We start from the raw sequence: 19,720 nt of genomic DNA on the forward strand, positions 1-19,720 counted from the left end.
AGCTGCCGGGCTCTCCGCGGGATTTAAAAGCACACATCCATCCGCACAGGAACGCTATTCCCAGGCGCGCCGGGCCACCGGCCCGGGTCCCGCAGGGCAGCCCCGGCGCAGCGGCAGCGCAGCAGGCGCGACCTCGGGATACCTTGGAGACACCGAGCGCGCCCCGCACGGCGCAGCCCAGCCCGCAGCCTGTCCCGAGCTGACACCGCCCGCCCGCCCGGCAGGCATTCTGTCCGGCCATCTGTCTGTCCGGCAGACCCACACCGCCGCCTCCTCGACAGGCGCAGCCCACAGACACGAAGTTTTCGTGCCGCCACTACCCAGCCCAACCCAGACACATTAATCCCCGCGCTCTCCCTGCAGCCTCCCGCGGCGCCTGCTTGCCTCTCCACTCCCTGTCAGCAATTCCCAATAAACTTCCCCCTCCCTCTGCCCCCCCCCCCCCCGACCCCCCCCAGCCTCTACCACCAAGCGCCGTGGAGGGGGGAAGCTGGGGACAAGCGGGAGGGGGAAACCAACGTAGAGGGGGGGCAGGGGGGTGGCGGTGTTGGGGAAGGACGAGCGTGGCGAAGGGGGTTCCTTCCCCAGCAGCCAATCGGCGGGCGGGCGCGCGTCGCACGCCGGGAGGTGTAGTTCTCCGCCATTCGCCATTTTGTGGTGAGGGAACTACAAGTTTCCCCACGAGCAAGGACAATTCTTGGGCCCTGCGCGGCCAGTCGTGACCTTCAGGTGCTGCCAGCGCGGCGGGCCCCTCATGCGTGCCGAAGCCGTGGGAGGCGCGGCGGGCACAGAGACCGAGCGGAAGGAGAGCCCTTGGCAGGCGGGAGGAGAGAGGAGGCTGCAGCGGGGCGGGGAGGGGGGCAGGGCACGGCGATCGAGCGTGGTGAGCTCTGAGGGACCGTCGTCAAACTCCCAGGGCGGGTTGCAGCGTACAGCTCGCGGCGACCTTGGCTGCCCGGTGGCCGCGCTTGAATGCCAAAAGACGGGAGGTGGGAAGAGGGGTGGGGGGTGGGAGAGGGAAGCGCATGACGCTTGACCCGCGTGGAGTGTTTAGCGAGGCCTGTTGCATGTGCTGAGCGCGGCGAGGGGCCGGGCGCTACGGCTGCTGCCCCGGTTGGGAATTAAGGGCGAGCCCTAGGCGGTGTATGCATGTATGTGTGTGCGTGTGTCCGTGTGTGTATATATACACACACACATACATATATATATATACACACACACACACATACACGCGCGCGCGCGCGCACACACGCACGCAGACATATATATTAACAACAGAAAAAAAAAAAAAAAAAAAAAAAGAGCCAGGTCCATTTAAAGTTGCTGGCGGAGAGCTGTTCTCATTGGTTAGGGGGGAGCTGGAGGAGCGGAGACACACACGGTGCGTGCAGCCCTCGCCGTCGCCGCCGCTGCTGCCGCCGGAGCCGCCGCCGCTGCTGGAGTTGTCCCTGCCGCTTTCCCTGCTGCAGCGGCACAAACGTGACTTCCAACGTCCCGATTATTTATCTTCTCCTCCCGGCCCCTTTCCTCCTCCAAGATGTAACTACAGCTCTGACACTAAGGACCTGCAGATCGCTTAGGCGGCTTGAGAAAGAGAAAAGGGGATATCAAGGGCGTCGTTTTTTGTGTTTAGGGGGAAATTTTCCATTATAATGCTTCACTAAAGTGAATTTTTTTTTTGTTTCCTTCGCATTCGTCTTTTTTTTTTTTTTTTCTTCCGTCCCCCATTTCTCGGATTTATTGCTAGGAGAATCACATTGTGAGGAAAGAAAGTCGGATTACAAGATACCACTACAAACAACCCCCTCCCCCCTGGATTTTTTCGGTATTTTTTTAAATTTTTTTTTTTAATTGTCTCGGCTTTAATTCATGAAGCAATTGTCCCCTTTTGCAATCAGAATTTGGATACCAGAATGAGCAAAGAAAGACCCAAGAGGAATATAATTCAAAAGAAATACGTAAGTGGCCATAACATATATCGTTTGACTCCCAGTTTTAGGAAATGGCAGTGAATGTCAAGTTTATAGCTAATCTTGCAGCTCTAAGGCTTTGGGAACAAATGTGATGCTGAATTTGATTTTTCTGTGGTGTGGTGGGGGAGTTTCAGAGGCCCCTTTTAACGAGGAAGCCTGCTATCCAGTTCGGTTATAAAACCAGATTTGTGTAGCGATTCCTCCAGTGAATAAATGTATTGACCTCAAATGACACAATCATAATCTAGTTTTAGATGAAACGCGGGGAGCTCAGGGGGCTGTCCGCGATAATGTCACCGAACTGCATTTTCAAGCGGTTTTCTTAATTCTGTGCTTTTGCATGCTAAAAGAGGTTTGTTGTTGTTTTTTGGGTTGGTGTGGCTTTTCGGCTTTTTTTTTTTTTTTTTTTTTTTTTTTTTTTTTTTTTTAATGATATACGTCTGTCCATCCCTGTCTGGTGAAGCGGCGGCGGTGGTTGTTGGAAGCCCTTTAAGTTGAAACCGAGTGTCTGGTTATGGCGAGCTGGTTTCTCGCAGTACCACATCCTATCTCCTGTGTGCGATCCTCGGCCGCTCTGCCTTGCGATAGATACCGGAGCAGCCGGGGATCGCCTTACGGGCAGCGCGTTCCTCGGGATTGACTGTAATAATGAGGAAAATGGCTCGCTTCTGTTTGAAAAATAATTCATTATGATGGCTCGAAAATTTGGGCTAATCCAGCGCAGCCTGAGCTGTATTTCTGCCTTGCTTTATTCAGCCGCTTAACCAATCCCTTGTAATTGTCTAATCCTTTGAACATATAGATGCGGATGGGTAGTTGGATTTTTGTTCGTGCTCCAGTTACGTTTTGATTGGCACAGGGCAGTTTTTCCTTACGTTTGGAAAAGCGGAGGGGATTATCCATATATGCAGTAGAGCGGATAATGATTTTTATCTCCCTCTTTAAAAAAAAAAAGAATCGTATTTTGGGGGGCGGGTGTGGGGGGAGAAATAGAAATCCTCGGTTTTGGGCGTGTTTGATGCGAGGCTTTAAAAGTTGTAGTTTATATCGCGTCTTGTCGTCTGCGCCGATTTCTTTCAGCGGAGGGGTGTTCCTTGGCAGGGAGGGTGACCTTCGGGACACTTTGCCTGGGTATTCTATAGATTTGGTAAAAACTGCAGTTGACTCCAGCTGACTGCCGCTATCGATTGCCCGCCCCGCTGCAACGCTGCCCGGGGGAGGTGGTGGAACGATGTGTGTGTGGTTTTGGGGATGAAGGGGGGACGGGGGGGGCTCCGCGCTATTTCGGAGCTGTCCCTCTCCTCCTTTCCAGCCCCCCGCACCCCCCTAAATTTCCGAATTAAAATACATCCGCATTGCAGAGGAGAGGGGAGCCCGGGGCCGGCGAGTTTAAAGTATGGCATCGAAACGGGAACGGCGGGTGGAAAGTCTGGCGAAACACGCGAGGCGTCCACGTTTCCCAGGCAGGCAGACAAAAGCGGGGCGGGGGGAAGGAAACCGCGGTGTTAATAATTAAAGGGGGGGGGGGGGGAGAGGAAAAGGGGGAGAGATCACCCCCAAGCTCAGCTCTCCTCGGGCTCGCCAGGGCAAACAATGCGGCGCCGCTCCCGCACCGCCGGGCAGGGGCCGAGAGCACGGCTCCCAGGGGAAGAAGGCAAGGGGGACGAGGGCGGACAATGTGCCATGGTGCTCCCCCGCTCACAACTTCGTGGCGGCGCTTTTATTTAACCCTTCCTCCCCCCCCCCTCACTCCCCATCCTCTTTTCCCCCCCGCCTCCTCCCCATTTTTGTTTTTGGCAGGGGGCGGCGGTGCCGGCGGGGCGCGCTGGCGGCGGCAGCGGCAGCAACAGGTTGCCGGGGCTGTGACGGAGCCCGCGGGCCGCCGGCCACGCCGCCGCCCGGCCAGGTTCGCCCCGCTCCCCGTGACGTCACAAAGGGACGGGCCTGCGCGCCGCGGAATCTTCGGCGCCCCCCCAGCACTTCGCCCCCCTCCGCCCCCGTGACGTCAGAGCCGAGGCGGGGCGGGGGCGGGAAGAGCCCCCGGGGCAGCGCTCGGCGGCGCCGCGGGGGAGGGAGGCAGGGATAGAGGGGAGGGGGCGGCCCGGGCCAGGTGAGCAGGTGTGGGGCCGCCCTGCCGCCTCCGGGGTGGGAGGAGAGCGCTGGTCACGTCGCCTCGTGGCGACACGCGTGGTGGCACGTCTCCTGCCCGTGACCTTCGGGCGCTACGGCAGCCCGGCGGAGCGCGCCGCCGCCTCCTCCCCCTCCTCGCTGGTGCCAGCACAAGCTTCGCCTGCACCCGGAACAAGGGTCCCGGTGTCGGGCCCTACTCCCCACCCCGGGCCCCTGGTACCCCCAGCCCGGAGGTGATGGTCCGCCGTGAGGAGCCAGGGCACAGCCGCCCGCCCGCCCCCCGCCGCATGGGCATCAGGTGGTGCTTCGTGGCCCCGCTCCTCTCTTGCCACTGCGAGTTGTCACAGAATCACAGAACGGTTTAGTTGGAAGGGGACCTTGAAGATCACCTAGTTCCAACCCTCCTGCCGTGGGCAGGGACACCTTCCACGAGACCAGGTTGCTCAGAGCCCCATCCAACCTGGGTTTAATTAACCTGGCCTTGTATCAGGAGCGGAGCCTGTTCAGGCTGCTGCCGCCGCCGGTTTTTTCTTTTCAGCATTTGCGAAATGAATTCTGTAAACAAGAAGGTGGTGAGAACAATGGAGTAAAGCCTCTGTTGTAGGCTGCCGTCATGGGGCTTGGCTCCCTGCTCCGTAAGTGCTCTCAACTGAAAGTTCTCTTAAACTTAGGGAGCGTTATCTTTTGAGATTGGTAACCCAGGAATGAGGAAATCTGTGTATACTTCTTTTTTTTCCTGTGGTTTAAAAACGCTATCACTTAATTTTTAAAAGATCCATGGCTGACTCATATAACTCTTTCTTCTCACTTTACCCTCCTCCTTCTCAAACATCTTTACGTATCAAATATTGCCTTTTGGCTCCAGCCTCAGAAAGCTGACAGCTTTGTAAAGCATCCGCTGAGAAGCCAGACTGCGTTCAGTATGCGCTTGGAATTAATAGTTCTTGACTCAAAAGCTTTGAAGTCTTGAACGTAATTTCACAGGTGCATTTTTCTGACCGTTTTTGTGATGCCGAATAGCAGATCGTCTGTTGTTGCTGTCTTAGGTCTCAGAGTATCAGACCTGGATTACTGCCTTAAAATACCTGCACGGTTTAGCCACGGTAGCAGATGGCGAAGTATAATTAAGGAGTAATGTCACTACTGTCACCTCGTGTGATTTGTTTCCTTGTCCTTGCAGAAGTAAAAGTGCTGTAGTCTGCCATGAGGTGACACGCTTCACCTACGGATGGCCTGGTAAGCCCCTCAGACAGAGGGCCAGCAAGGCCCGGCCAGGATTAGCATGCTGCAGACATCTGAGAGCTCCTGTGCCTGCTGCAGCCTTTGAAACAATACGCCCTGTTTGGGTCTGCTGATGTGGGCTCGGGGAGTTTGGGGCGGCGGGATGGTGACTCTGCAGCACCACCACCTTCTTCGGCATCAGGGGTGTTTGTACGGGAGCCTGACTGTGGGCACTCCAGGGCTTCAGCCAGACCTGCTTGCCCTGCTTTTTTTCTTGTGCGAGTTTGTTAATTTCTGTCCTCTAATCCCACAACCGATGACAGGCTCTAAGTTTGACCACTTCCTACAAGAAATAATGTAAATAGGTTGCTGGCAGCAGAGACAGTATTCAGTGTACGTTGCATCTTACTGCACATCACCTTTTGGGGCTTTCTTCTGTTGGGTCTCTTTCACACTTGCAGTAACAATTCCAGCAGCATAGCACACTCAAGTCTTACTTTCTTCTCAGTGTACGTAAAACTTACGGATGCTAGCTGCACTCGAGAGTTGCATTTGGGTTCCTCTTAATCTCCTCCTGGTCTCTTGAGACTACAGTATTATGTTGTAAGAGGCTATAGGATGGTACATAAGTGTAAACTAGTAATTAAAATACTTTTTTTCTTTAAATGAATATTTTGCTATCAACAGATGCTTTGCCCTGAGATACTAATGGACTCCTGCTCACTCTCATGGTCTGCAAGCCAGGAGTGTGTGTAAGATGCTGCCCAGAGCGAATTAGAGTGAATGAAAGCCCCTGTGAAGAGTTTCCAGTGTTCATTAAGCATTTTCAGCTTCTCTTGTGAGGCCTACTAAGCCAGCATTAAAAACATATTACGCCTTCCTTTTCTGTAGCTAATGTTATGCATATGCTAAAGTGTGGTATAAACGTCAGCTGATTCTGAAAGGCAGTAGTATTCCCTCCATTTTATTGTTTGATGAAAAAGAAAGAAGTCTAAATTACTTGCCTGAAGCTACATGCCATAACGACAGCAGAGTTGGAACTAATCTGTATTTCTGCTGCCTTCTCCAGTATTCTGTCCTGTAGCTTACAGGCTTTTGCTACAAGGCATGGCGTCTGCTTTATAAGGGACTACTTTACGCAGTTCCAACTTTCCTCAAAATTTTCCCCCTCCCCAGTTCAGGTGTAGACTGTTACATTAACATTATATTTTTAACATAATAAAAGAGGCATTTCGGTATGGATACTTAAAATTTTTTTAAAGAGATGATCATACCCTGCAGCTGATAGAGACCAGTTGATACTCTGATGACTCAGCTGTGGGAGTATTACATAAAGTAGGTCAATTTTTAAATCTTATAGTCTGAAGCTAAAGAGAATCCACGTTAAAAATTAACGTTTTGTTTATACACATTACTGTTATTTCCTGGTTTGCACGTAAGTGAAAGTTCTTGAGGGGTGGGGAAATGTTTTTGGGGGTTGATTTGGGGTTTGTTTTTGCCCATTTTTGTTGTATAGTGACTGAATTCAATCAACTTGACGGAGGGGAAAGACCAGCTGCTTTCATTTCTAAAGTTTCCAGTTTGCAGCAGTCAAGTGAAAGGAAGGCTTTAAAGGCAATTTTAAAGTAGGGAAAGGAAAGCAGAGACACGTTTATTATTTTTTATTACAAGCACCCAGCTTTTGTGTGATCTAGCAGATGTGGAATTTGCAGAGGAATACATGCTTCTTCGAAATCCAAATTTGCATTTAAAACATTCTGGTTTCCCCCCTTAGTCCTTTGCATGGCTTTCTTCCCAACTATAAATGTAAACCAAGTGTAAATGATGCATTGTTTGCCTTAGTGGGCAGACAGTCTGAAAACAATAGTGCTGATGGATTTGACTGCTTCTGTGTGAGATTAACGGAACATTAAAATTCAAGTCTATTAATGCAAATTTCAGTGTTGCCAAACCTGAACTTCCCTTAAGTGTTTCCTGGTGCTGATGGCCCTAAATGTCCCTACCCCACAGGCCAAAACTTCAGCTCTGAGTTTTTAACCTCTTGTTAGGACTTTAGAGGAAAGGGTAAAATGTACCTGGAGTTTAATGTCCAAGTGAATGATGGGGCATGGTACGCACTTTGTTTAAAGCATTTTTAAGTGGTAGGAAGCCACCAGGAAACTTAAAATCTGCAAATCACTTGTAAAATTCAGGTCTACTATGTGAGGAGTACTTGATACCGAAATTCAGATACACGAAATAATATGATTGCCAAAATGTATTTGGTGTTCTCTTAGATCCTTGTGGGGTTGGTTGTTTTGCTGGCTCATTACTTCTGGGAATATTGGATGCAATCCTTCTTGGTTTTTAACAGGCAGGTTTTATTTGGGAGCTCTTGGTTTTCATTTGGAGGGGTGGGTTTATTTCAGTCAGTCACAAAAACGTTTCCTCAATGAAGCAGTAGGTAGAAGGTTTAAAACCATTTGCTGTTTCACTTGCTCGGGTTTCACACTTTCCCTTGTGTAATGACATCCTGTTCTGAAGTTGTTCCGTCAGTAATCTGACAGAGGCCTGGTATTTCCAGTGGTGGGCTGTGGGAAAGGAATAAACCCTTTAATTATAGCAGTGAGGTCTTGTTTGAAAATATGCTAGTTCTCCTCCCCTCTGTGTGTCCTGTCTTTTTGTCTGACTCTTCCCTATGCAGATGAGGGATCTGAAACTGTAGAATGCTGCTCAGGTTGCTCTGCAAGGGTGACCGTGATCAGTGGCAGAGCTGAGTGGTGGCTGGGACCATTGCCATGCCAAACGCCGTGTCTCGAGGCTCCGGATCACGGCTCCCTGGTCTGCAAGCAGACGGATGCTGGGAGTGCACCCCACCTGCTCCTGTGCCAAGTTTATTGGCTTAATTTATGCTGCTGCAGGAAGCTGTTCGGAGTGACCAGCCTGGCTGAGCACAGAAGCAGGGAAAAAGGCCCAGGTGGAAATCATCATTGGTACACACAGGGGAGATGTAAAGCTGCTTCAGCATTTCTGCAGCAAATGTCTCATCCTGGACTGACGTGTCACAAACAATATCCCCTATTTTTATCTGGTGCACAAAAACCTCCTTTTATCGGGCATAAAAATTGGTTTGTGTGATTAAAAATAGACACTGAAAACAAAATGAGAAAGCTAAACTAAGGTCTCTATATGCTTTCTGCATCTCGGTCAGGCCTGTGGAGCCAGAGTAGTTTCTGGTCAGGTTCAGTTTAGTGCCTGTAGGAATGCTGCAGACGAAATCGGACATTTTGACACTGCTAAAATCAGTTCAGCAGAAATGTGAAGATGCCCCCAGAAGAGTTCATAATTGTATCACTTGAGGGGCATGATTTAATCCTTTCTAAATGTCTCTCCTCTGTAATCGGCTTCGTCTTTTCTGTATGGCTTCTTGCCATCTTTTCTGCCAGGTTCTTCCCTTGATTTGCTCTGCAAGAAAGGCAGCCTTGGATCTGTGACTGAGAAGAAATGCAAATAATAAGTTGAGAAACTGTGGCCTGCTGCTGTACTCCAGGAAGGTTTGTGGTATTTGAGTCCCTGTGCTCTGCTTTCAGTTCTTTAAGCTTGCCTTGCTGGTCTGACAACTTTTGGATGACGTGATAGTTGCTGGAGATTAGCGTATTTTGGCACACACATACTATGATGACTGGCTAACGATATTTACAGCATTCAAAAATAAACCATGAGAGCTCATTCTGACATAATCTACTAATCTTAGTTTTGCACTTTGATACTGTGTTGTCTGAGCCAAGTTAGGATAACTATATATTGCAAGCAATTCATTTTTAGCTTTGCTTGCAGATGAGTGTTGAAGCAATGCATGCTTTTCAATTAAAAATGATGGGAGTGAATTTGGAGAAATTACCAGCTCTTTCAACTATATGTTTATTCCGTGCCTATTTTTGAAACAGTTTTATGTGAGTGGGTAGAGATACATGCTCCACAATATTTCTGGATTTGTTGTGTACTGGCATTTTGATGAGGTCATTTTTTTCCTTCACTGCCCACAAGATCAGGATGGTCTTCTCTGCCCTTTCCCACATTTGTATGTTATGGGAAGGACTTTCTTTTCTCTTTGAGGATTATGCTTTATTCTTTTTCTGGTTTAGAACATTTATTATTGCTTTGGGTAAGCTTTAGTCTTGTGCTAGGCATCTTGCTAGTCGTGCTTCATTTTGGGGAGTCCAGCCAAGAGAGTAAGCTTTTGAGGCTCCTCAGTGACAGGAATTCAGTTTCCCCTGGACCTTGACAGCTCCATTTAAGCAGCTAAATAACAATTTTCTAGCTACGTTTTTGAATGGCCTGCATGTTTAAGAATTGCAGTGAGGAACTTGGCGATGTAAAGCCTGCAGATCAAGTCAATGGCAATGTACAAATATTTTTCAGGTTGCTACTATTAAAGTGGACAGAAACCATGAGTCTTGGACAAGAGTCTGTTCAGTGTCTCACTCTTTGAGATGCTTATCATTATTTTTATTAGTTGTTATATTTAGCATATAGTTTCCTGTGCTGTTCTAAAACTGGGAGTCTTTATGCCCACAAAGTACATAGTGTAGAAATTGCATTTAGATTTTTCAGATGCTGCAGGCTACCACCATATGTTTATAGCTTTTTCTCTTTTTATAAGGTGGACCCATTAGGCAGACTGAGGGTGACTTAGAGAAGGTATGTTTCCTTCTTTCTCACCTTTTTTTATTTTATGGATATTACTTTCAGCCACTTGGTCCTGCAGTTCTTTTTGGTACGTCAAAGTTGTAAGCCAGATCTCTCAGCTGCAGCCTGCATGTTAAAACCCCCAAACCACAAAATTCCAACCCTGCACATATGCCAGATGAATTAACTTCTTAACTCGAGCTGAAAAAAAACCCCAAAACCCAACCTGCTTTTGTTTTGATTTGAGCCCTACAAAACTTGGTTCAGACTTTTGAGTTCATAAAAAACCAAGTGAAAAGAAGGTTTTCTGTTATTGTTTTTTAAGTTGACTGATAACTAAGCTGGTGTTGCATGTGGTTCCTTTTTGGGTGGTGTTCCAAGTGACTGGTCTTAATTTGAGTGTATTTCACATAAGGATGACCTAGATGGACACCTGAGATGTGGTTTTCTGATTGATAGTCACTTTTTTACCCCCTCTTGAAGTGTAGTGATAATGATGATAATTCTCATGGCCTGTTGCCACCTTGCAGACTGGTAAAAGCTTTTCAGATTTAAGATTAAGGCACTAGTAGCAGAAGGACTGCCTTCATGTTACAATCTTGCTTGGGTGTAGTACAGCTTTTAATAAATTATTAGAAGAAATACTACTCCAGCTAACTTCTGCTTAATAGCCACAACTGAAAGGGACATTCTCTGGTCTCAGAAAGCCAATGTTATTTTTTTTGTTGTAGTTATTCATCTTATAATGGGAACATAGTAATATCACTTCATAAGACAGGCAACTTCATGTTAGTTAAAAGCTGGACTTAGGGCATGTTACAGTAACTGTAACTTGTGAATTATTTATAATTTGGAAGAAATAATGGTTATCCTAATGGCAAATAATTTTGAATCAGCTTTTTTTTTTTTTCCCCTCCTCAAATCTGTGAAGCCTTGAACTAGTAAAAACAACAAAATAAGAAATAGCTGTCAAGAGAAGCTGTCCTGTTTTACTCTCCTCTTTTTCCTAATTAATGGTTGAAATGTCCTGTGTATAGCTTATGCATTTTGCCCTCAGTAACGGTGTTGTGAATGTGGAGACCAGTGAGGTGCCTAGTGCTGTGTTTCTGTGATTACTCTAAGCCTGCACTGCACTGGAAGAAGTGGTTCAGCCTTCCCTCTGGCTGCCTGTTCCCCTTCCTTTCTGCAGGCTGACGTGTGCCAGGTGGTAACTCCCACCGTAGGCTGGGGACTTTGCAGATTAGAACTGAACTGACAAAACGTGGTTGATTTTTAATGTGGATTCATTTAATATTGCAGTTTGTGATGTAGCTGGAAAAATACTTGGTCCCGGGAAAGTGTTAAGGGACACCCAGTGAAGTGGCAAGGGAGGGGTAGGATTGCGTCTGTTAGCAGTAGAGTGAATTTAAATGGGCTGTGAAATTATGACTAAATAGGAGTCAAGATACATGTTTTATTTCGTAGCAAGCAAAATTAGCTGTCCTTGTCTGTTCTAAGAGTTGTTCGGATTTAGGTTTTGCTGTACTGCCTTATTGCTGGAAGCATGGTGAATATTAAATAACATCGAAACGAAGTTAGGCCTCAAAGGTGAAAATGAAGCTAAAGGTGTTTGTGCCTGTGGTGATGGTAGTGCCATAATTGTTTCCAAAGTGCTAAAATCAGTTCAAACAGAATTCAAAATGTACTACTGTTACATGTTATGCTTGCTTAGGTAGGATTTGAACAATTTTATACTTCAACGAGAGAAATAAAAAGAGGAAGAAAAGAAAATTAAGATAGCTGTGCTACTGAAGGCTAAGTTCCACTCTGAATGTGGTAGTAGAACTATAATTCTTTTTTAGTTCAACAGCCACACATACCCATCCCATATGCAAGAACTCCACTGTGGAAGTGAAGCCAGTGTGCTGTTCTATTTTCTACATCTTAGGATAAAGGACCTGCGTACATAAGGGAAGTTCATCCAGAAATTTCCCATGGCTTTATTTGTTTTATTTTGTACCACTGAATAATAAGTTCAGATAGCTTCTCTTGTTAAAACTACTCATGTCTATTGAATGTGCACATGAACTGAAGTGCTGATGTATTTTTGACCCAGGTTCCTAAGTAGTCTGAGAAGGCCAAACCATGTCAAATCAAAAAGCTACAAAAACCAAGGCTTCCTTTAATTATAGGAACAGCAGGATGTGGCATCACATGCCTTTTTCTCACCATTGAAGCCAGCAGTGGTGACCCTGTGAATCATTCCTTCGTGGTATGGTGCTTTGGCCAAAGAGCTGCATGTGAAATAGGGTCACTGAAATTATCAGACTTAAAGAGTAGTTATTCCCAGGCTGTTTTTTCTTCCACCGTCTCATGTTTAAATGGTCTGGGTTCAGTGCAGGCCCGCAGGACTTTTTAGTGGCAGTTAAGGGAGTAGCGAGGCACAAGGACCTCTTTGGCTTTGCTGCGGATTAATAAAAAGACATGGAATTGGCACCATCAGTTTCAATCCGGCAAGGCACTGGAGCACGTGCCTGTCTCAAATGTAGGAATACTCTCACTGACGTCAATTGAAGTACTTGGAGCTTATGAGTTAAGCACATGCCGAAGTGCTTTTCAGGGCTTGAGATTCTGCCATTCCTGTGTTAGAGTGTGTGCAAGTATTTGCAGGCAGGAATGTTAGTTTGCTGAGAGGGTGATAGCCATTTAATGGTTTTAATGGCTTTACTAAATGCCTGGTTTTGGTTTTTTTTTTCTCCTGAAACATTTTCTTTTTTCTATTTTTTTTTAAGCCTCTTAATATTTTATTTAAAGGTAATAACTGCTATTTTTCTTTCCTTACTCTTCATTATAGTGTGCACAGTATATAAAAATGCCAGTGCTATGCACACATATATATGCATATGTGCATAGTACTGGCATTTTTACAATTCACTCTCCCTTCTCGTCTTCCACTGCTATGCTTTTCTCTCTCATTTCTGTGTCTTTCTGACTGAGCTCTCCTATCCACTTTGTCCCTGTCTGAGGAAATTAGCTCTTACAGAGTTACTGCCGTCTCTTTGCAAGAAAGCGAAATGAACTATTGTTGCAGTATTATTTTCTTTTCCTGAAGGCCAGGTGGGGAGATGAGGCAAGGTTCATGCAGCTCGTTTGGGGGCCCAGCTCCATAGGAAACACTTTGGAAGGGGGGGTTGTGCTGTTGATACTTGTGTCTCAATCCCATGGGCAGAATTTGAGTGTTGGTTATAGAAAATACTGACTGTGTGTTTATGTTTTGCAAGGTGTTCAACAAACTGTTAATGCACAAATACTGTGGAGGAAAGTAGAACGTGGCCCTGCTCATTCTCTTTTATAGTCCTTTTATGAACTTTTGGGAAATCAAATCCTGCTGATGTGAGCATTCAGGAAAAGCTAATTTTATATTTCGCATGCATTAAAGGCTTTTATTTATAAGCCATTAATATTCATACTTTTTCAGTCAAGAGCAGCACTTGTGGCACGACTGACCAATCATAAAAACCACCGCATAGCTCCTGTTATTGAAAGGGGCTCTGTAATCTTCATTTGAGTATGATTTTCCAAAATAACTAATGATGGTCAGATTTCTTCCAGCCTGGGTGACAGACCAGGTATAATGATTTCTGGACCCTGTTGCATTGGAGAGCAGGAATACAATTTTCAGGAAAAATATGCTGAGAAAAGTATGGTCTCTTAAAGTCTTCTGGGTAATATAATTTCTTTATCTCATACTTAGTATTTCATTATCATACTACTTGAGCTGGCTCCTGTGAAAGCTTGTTATCTATCACGCAGAAGAAGGAAATGTGTTTATGATGTAAATAATTATGTGTGTCTCCATACCCCACACCCCCCAGCATATTTTCTTATATACTTGTTGATTCCTTTTCCTTTCTTGGTGTAATTTTATGCCTGTTACTCTTGCAGTCAGGGATGCAGTGAGATTAATTCCCTGTAGGCATTTTGGAATTTACTGGTTCTCTAATTTGGATGGAGGAAAGTGAAGGGGTAAACTATTATTTTCTTTTCTTTATGCTTGCTTTGCTCAGATCCTGCCAGTGGTGAGCCTGTTGTTTTTATCCCCCTGCACACTGCCCATCTCTTAAGGCATTATAACCACTGCTGTCCTCATGCCTGATGACTGTCAGGCCATTCCTGCTAGGCTATGCCTCCTGGCCCAGATGGGACCAGAAGCAACATTCCTGCACGAATGCCTGTCTGTATGTGTCCTGCTTTCCTCTCTGCTGTAGCATCGAGTTGACCACAGAGATTTTTTTTTTCTTTTTGGAACTTTTTTTTCTGGGTATGCCTTGCCTTTGTCTCTTACTTTTCTTTCTCTCCTTTTTGTGTCCCTGTTCACTTGCATAATCACAAGTAGGTGGTACTGACTGACTGCAGGACTGCCTGGTTTTTAGCAGTCTCAGAATCTGTCTCCTTCACTTCAGAGATGCTTCAAATCTTTGTCAGTTTATCGCCTGCACTCTACAAGCAGACTGCAGCTTCATCTGGGGCTTTGTTAAGAGCAGGAGCGTGCTCAGCTCTGGAGAGCTAACTTGCCCTCCAGCAGAGTTTGTGAAATCAAGGTTAGTATAATGTGAGGAAAAACGGCCACGATATTTATCCATGGTTGGAGTCCTGCTCATGTGGAGGATGGCTTGTCCTGAGTTCTTGGGTAGGTCCTACCCTGTCTTTAGCCATTTTGGTGGTATTTTTGCTGCTTTTACTTGTGTGCTCTCCCTCAGCATTGTGTTGTGGTCATGTCTTCAGAAGGTCAGCTACGGCTTGTCTGATGGACATGACAGTGTAGGAGGGATCTGCTTCTTCATCTTTTACAGTGGAAGAGTATATACGAGCACACTACGCTGTTGCCTTTGGAAGAAGACTTTGAAGGTGTCTGTTTAGTCATGCTTTTGAAGGTGTTCTGAAATTGCTCCCAACTATCCTCTGCATAGGTGATTTATCACCATTCTTCTGTTCTCGTGGAGCAGTAAATAGCATCTTGGCTGAAAGGTTATCCTTTCTTCTTAAAAGACTTCATGGTGCTGTACTGCTTCTTCCTTAATTTTGTACTCTCCAAATGTCCAGGTATTTCTTCCCCACAAGAGAAGACCCAGTATTTTAGTCAGGAACCCACGTGTTACAGAGCTGAAGCAACACAGTGTGGCACTTGCTTTGAAAGGTCATTCCTCTGTGGAAGAACGCCATTAAGATAGTTTCAGCTGGTTTCCAAATTTCCAATCCATTGACTTTCTCAGTGATTAAATCATCTTCAATAAAAGCAAGGATCTCCAGATGATCTGGGGGATTTAATACATAGTTTAATTTCAACATATGTGAATAATGTTAAGCCTGTGCATAAACTAGTCTAGTTAAGGAGAACAAAATAATAGGTGATCTCTTGAGGCAATCCTTTGAAACAAGAAGTAATATCTTATAAATTTTTAAGTATTTAAGAAGGAAGATTGAATAGCTGTCATTATTTGAGACAAAGACTGTAAGAACAATGCTAATACTGGCTGACTGATGTACTGTTCAGCTTAGAAAGTAGGACAACATCTAGTAAGGGAAATCTTGGTTATAGTGAACTTCTTATCAGGGCTCCTAATCCTGTCATAGATAAGAGAATATAAAACTGTCAAAAAACAGGGTTTTAAATCTGCATCTCCCAGGTTGCTCTAATTTGCGTGGCTTTTTTTTTTCCTTTTTGTAAATTGGTTTGATTGTCTGTTCATGCAGGAAGTCCCTAGGGAGAAACCAAGAGAATTTCCACAATGATGCAGCCTTTAGGTTCTTGAGGGTGCAAGTGTCTGCTCTCAGGGTTACCCATCTCAAAATTGTGTCTCCTTACATTGATGCATTTCATACTTGGTTCATGCCACAGCATGAGAAAGTTCTCTGGAGCAAAGTGTAATGCTATACAGTCTCATTTCATATAGTTTTCCAGATCCTGGCATGTCTAATGTCTATTGAAGTAAACTTGCAGAGCTATCATGTTGGCAAGGTTGGTAATCTCACAGCTCTCTCTGTAGAAGATTGATGTGTCTGGCTCTTCCTGGACTAGGTTGTGGAGCTGCTTTATTGTCACTTCTGAAAAGTGGTTCTGCCCACGTTTTCTCAGTACAGTGAGTATCCTTGTTATTGTCAGTTTGACTTTCTGGTGTGGAAGACCACTGCAAATATTACTAGGGCTTAATAACAACCTGCCTTTGGATGAGTATTACTGTTGTGATAAAAATGATAGGAGGTTGGTTGCTCATTGATTTGTGCTTTTTGGCCATCTTCCAGGATGAAACTAACTTCATTACGCAAGAGTTTCAGAACACTGCAGAGTTGTTCATTTCTTTCAGCTGATACCGAGTTGACAGCTTGCCTTTGGAGGGTCATATGTTCAAAAGCTGCCAATTGGATCTTGCTTCATTTTAACCACGTGTGGCACAGAGTCTGAAGTGCATTTCGTCCCTAATATCCCCCTCCTTTTTTTTTTTTTTTTTTTTTTTTTTTTTTAGTACCTTTTGCTCTCTCTTCCTTTTCCCTCAGTTCCTTCTGCTGAAAATAAAAATGGTCTGGGAACAAAGGCGATCCCACAAATGGAATTAGGGTTTTTGTTGTTGCTGCCTGTAATTTTGGTTTCTCTCAGTAAGACTTTAATTTCTCTGGTTAGATAGTTCTGCATTGTGGAGAAATGCATGTGTTTCAAAAATGGTAAATGGAAGATATTTTTCATCTTGCTATTTTTGCTAACCATGCTCCTACCTCTTAAGTCGGCTGCTTATTTCCAAATTGCTCCCTGTGACTTTGTTTTCCTCCTCCTGCTTCATCTGTCCTTTCTCCTTCTCTTTGGGTACCTTTCCTTGGTAAGCCTGTATGAAGTTGGCACAGGGGAGTCTATGCACTCAGCTAGACAAAGGAGAAATGGGGGGGAAGACAAACCACGTGTAATATCTACTTGAAATCAGAAGGTGTATTTCTGTTGTGGCACCCAGAGAAATAGTTTCCTCACATTCAGTAGTTGTGAGGACAGGCTTAAAATTTTTTCATGTCAGTAGAGTAGCACCTTGAATTCTTCTAAGTGTTTCATACAACTTAGATTTGTTTTTTTAATGTCTCTATGCATACCTGAAAAACAGACGTTTTTGTGGTTGTCTTAAAGAAGTGTTCTTAATAACTAAGCAGTGAGCTGAATAGTCTATTTTACAAAGTAGGCAACTTTTATTTTGGTTTCTCTGGCCTCTTAAATACAATGTTAAATGCATGGAATAGAGTTTCAATTTTGAGCTAATGTATTCTGTCTGTGAAAAAATTTTCAGTTGATTACTTTCAAATTTTTTTTCCCCAAGTAATTCTTGACTCTTTTTTTTCAGTACATGTTTATGTACTTGTGAAGTGTAAAAATAATACCTAAGTATTGCTACACAGTGTTAAGCTCCTTGCTTTAGTCTTGGAAGAAACTCTTAACAGTTCTATTAGATGAAAGCACGCATATGTCCATTTCCTCTAAGATTTTGTCTCAAATTCCTTCTCATTTCAAGACTTGTAATTTTGATAGTTATTTTAAATTCATACATATGTTTATACATTTATTTTATAAAAGTTTGTCATATATTTTATGACTTTAATGTGAATTATTTCTTAATTTTGCTTTGTTTCCTGCTTAAGTGGTATTCTGTAATTACCTGATTCACTCTGGTTGTGTGTAAATGAAACTATGAAATTTGTTGTCAATTAGCAATCAATGTGGTATCCATATTTTTAAATGTTATAAATTGCCTATTAAAGCTAATTTTCCAGGGCATCTCTATCTCCGTTCTTAATGTAATGCAGAATATTTTACAATAATGCCTAGGTTAACAATGATAGTCTTGCTGTATTGTGCAAAAAAGGCTTCTGTGCAGACCCAGCTGGGTTTCAGGCTTAATTCATTGCTCTATGGTGGGATCACCACAGCTGCTGTGGGGCCTTTACAAATGCAAAAAAGCTGTCAGTGTTTGTTTCATCAGATGCATAAGTGATGAGGCCAAGTTGAGGAATCCATTCCAACGCACGGTGTGCATGCTGGAGGCATTATTGTTTACAGAATTAGTGTCTTAATGCTTTAAAATACATGGTGCATGTTTTACCTAGAGCAAAATATTTTAGGAGTAAGATGGTTTAAGGATCGTCTGCAATTTAGTCCTGGCTTCTAACAGCGTTTGCCCTGACTCGTGTAAATGTACATCTGAATTACTGCACTATACCTACCTCGTACATGAGTAATTCAGTTCTCCTGTCTTGTGCATCTTTTTTGCTCATATTTTGATTGTTGTAAGCAGTCACAATTAAATAACTGCACAGCTTTAATGAAGATTTTTGCTCCTCCTTAGCTGTCAGCCAGAGGAGTTGTGCAGTCTCCTATGGTCACCAGAAGTCAGAGTACTTCTTTTGGCTGTCAAGGCTTGAGCAAGGTTCCTTCCAGCCAATTAGCAAGTAATGATGATTGGTTTCAGAGAGGGCTGCTTAAGAATGCAAAGCATGCCTGCGTGCTGGGGCTGAACACACAGTTCCTCTATCAATTCTCCTCTCCTTTGCTTGTGGCTCCAGAAATGTAACATGAAGTAGGGCTTTTGCTTACATGATGCCAGACTGGCTTTTGGGGGTGATGGGGTTCAGGTCTTAAATTGTTTTTCTGGGGGAGCACTCATGTGATCTTCCAGTCTTTGTTGCAGTCTGTTGGCTGCGTGCATGAGGTTTCATTAGGGCACGCCACCCTTCCCGTATCATGTAACTCCGCCGATAATAGGCATTGCAGGAATTTTAACTAATGCGCCGTTTAAGCCGTTGTCGCTATGATTTTATTAAATGTGCTTGCAGCGTGGAATTTTGCTAATGCTGTAGAGTGATCTGTTATGCAAATTGAATGTAAGAATGGGCTAGTGGGGATTTGTTGTCTGTGTGTTGGAGACCTGTCTTGTGCATTTGGAAATGAAATGAGCTAAACAGTGTTGGTGCAGACTGCTGTTGAAGTGTTCAGGCAGCCATTGCTTTCCTGGTTGGGGGTGTGATATTGTCACCCCAGGGGCCAAGTTTGGTTTGTAGGGAGGGGTGCGTGTCTGGAAGCATGCTTGCTGCTGGTGCCTGCTGGCCGTGTATGGGTGAACAACATGAGTGTAGGATACCTTAGGAACAGTCATATACAAATTAGATTATGGGATTTATTCTGGCTGGTCGACATGGACAGTCGAAGCTGTGTTCTTGCTTAAGCTCTTCTGCCGTAATGCAGGCAGATTCCTCTGCTGGAGCAAATGATGTTTAGTTCAGTGCATGACTGGTGGGATCCATGTTTGTTGGCTAAATTGTTGGCCTGTGGCTAAAGCAGCACTTTTCCAGGTGTGATGTGTGACAAGGATATCCTTGAGTCTTGCCTGGTGAAGTGAGAAGGCAGGGAGTTCAGCTTCTTTTCCAGATTTGTTGCTTCACTGAGGCACATGAGCTGCTGTAACCCCAGCAGACGTGAGAGAGCCACCTCCTCCCTGCGCTCCTTGCTGCTCTCGTGGCCTCTATAATCTCTCGGCTCAGGCTCAAAAGCGACCAGCCTTCTCTTCTCATGCTGTTCCAGGGAGCAAGTTGCTTGCAGCTTTCCCTCTGTCAGCACTTTGTAGCTAGAAAAGCAGCAGCAGCCGGAAGAAATCGCTACCTGGCAGCCGGTGCCCTACATCCCTGCCTTTCCCGCACCTCATTTACAGTCGCTGTAAGCA

The 19,720-nt window shown here is 45.1% G+C and overlaps 1 protein-coding gene across 1 annotated transcript in view; it reads left to right on the forward strand.

The window, feature by feature from the left end:
* The first annotated feature begins 1,271 nt into the window (after window positions 1-1,271).
* The window catches only part of JARID2 (jumonji and AT-rich interaction domain containing 2), a 213,779-nt gene continuing 195,330 nt past the window's right edge, over window positions 1,272-19,720 (forward strand). The window contains exon 1 of the mRNA XM_082284973.1: window positions 1,272-1,958. Coding sequence (XP_082141099.1) covers window positions 1,914-1,958 — 45 coding nt within the window. The 5' untranslated portion in view covers window positions 1,272-1,913. The remainder of the gene's footprint in view (window positions 1,959-19,720) is intronic.

The sequence above is a fragment of the Coloeus monedula genome (genome assembly GCF_965178545.1).
Source record: "Coloeus monedula genome assembly, chromosome: 1".
Taxonomy (NCBI): domain Eukaryota; kingdom Metazoa; phylum Chordata; class Aves; order Passeriformes; family Corvidae; genus Coloeus; species Coloeus monedula.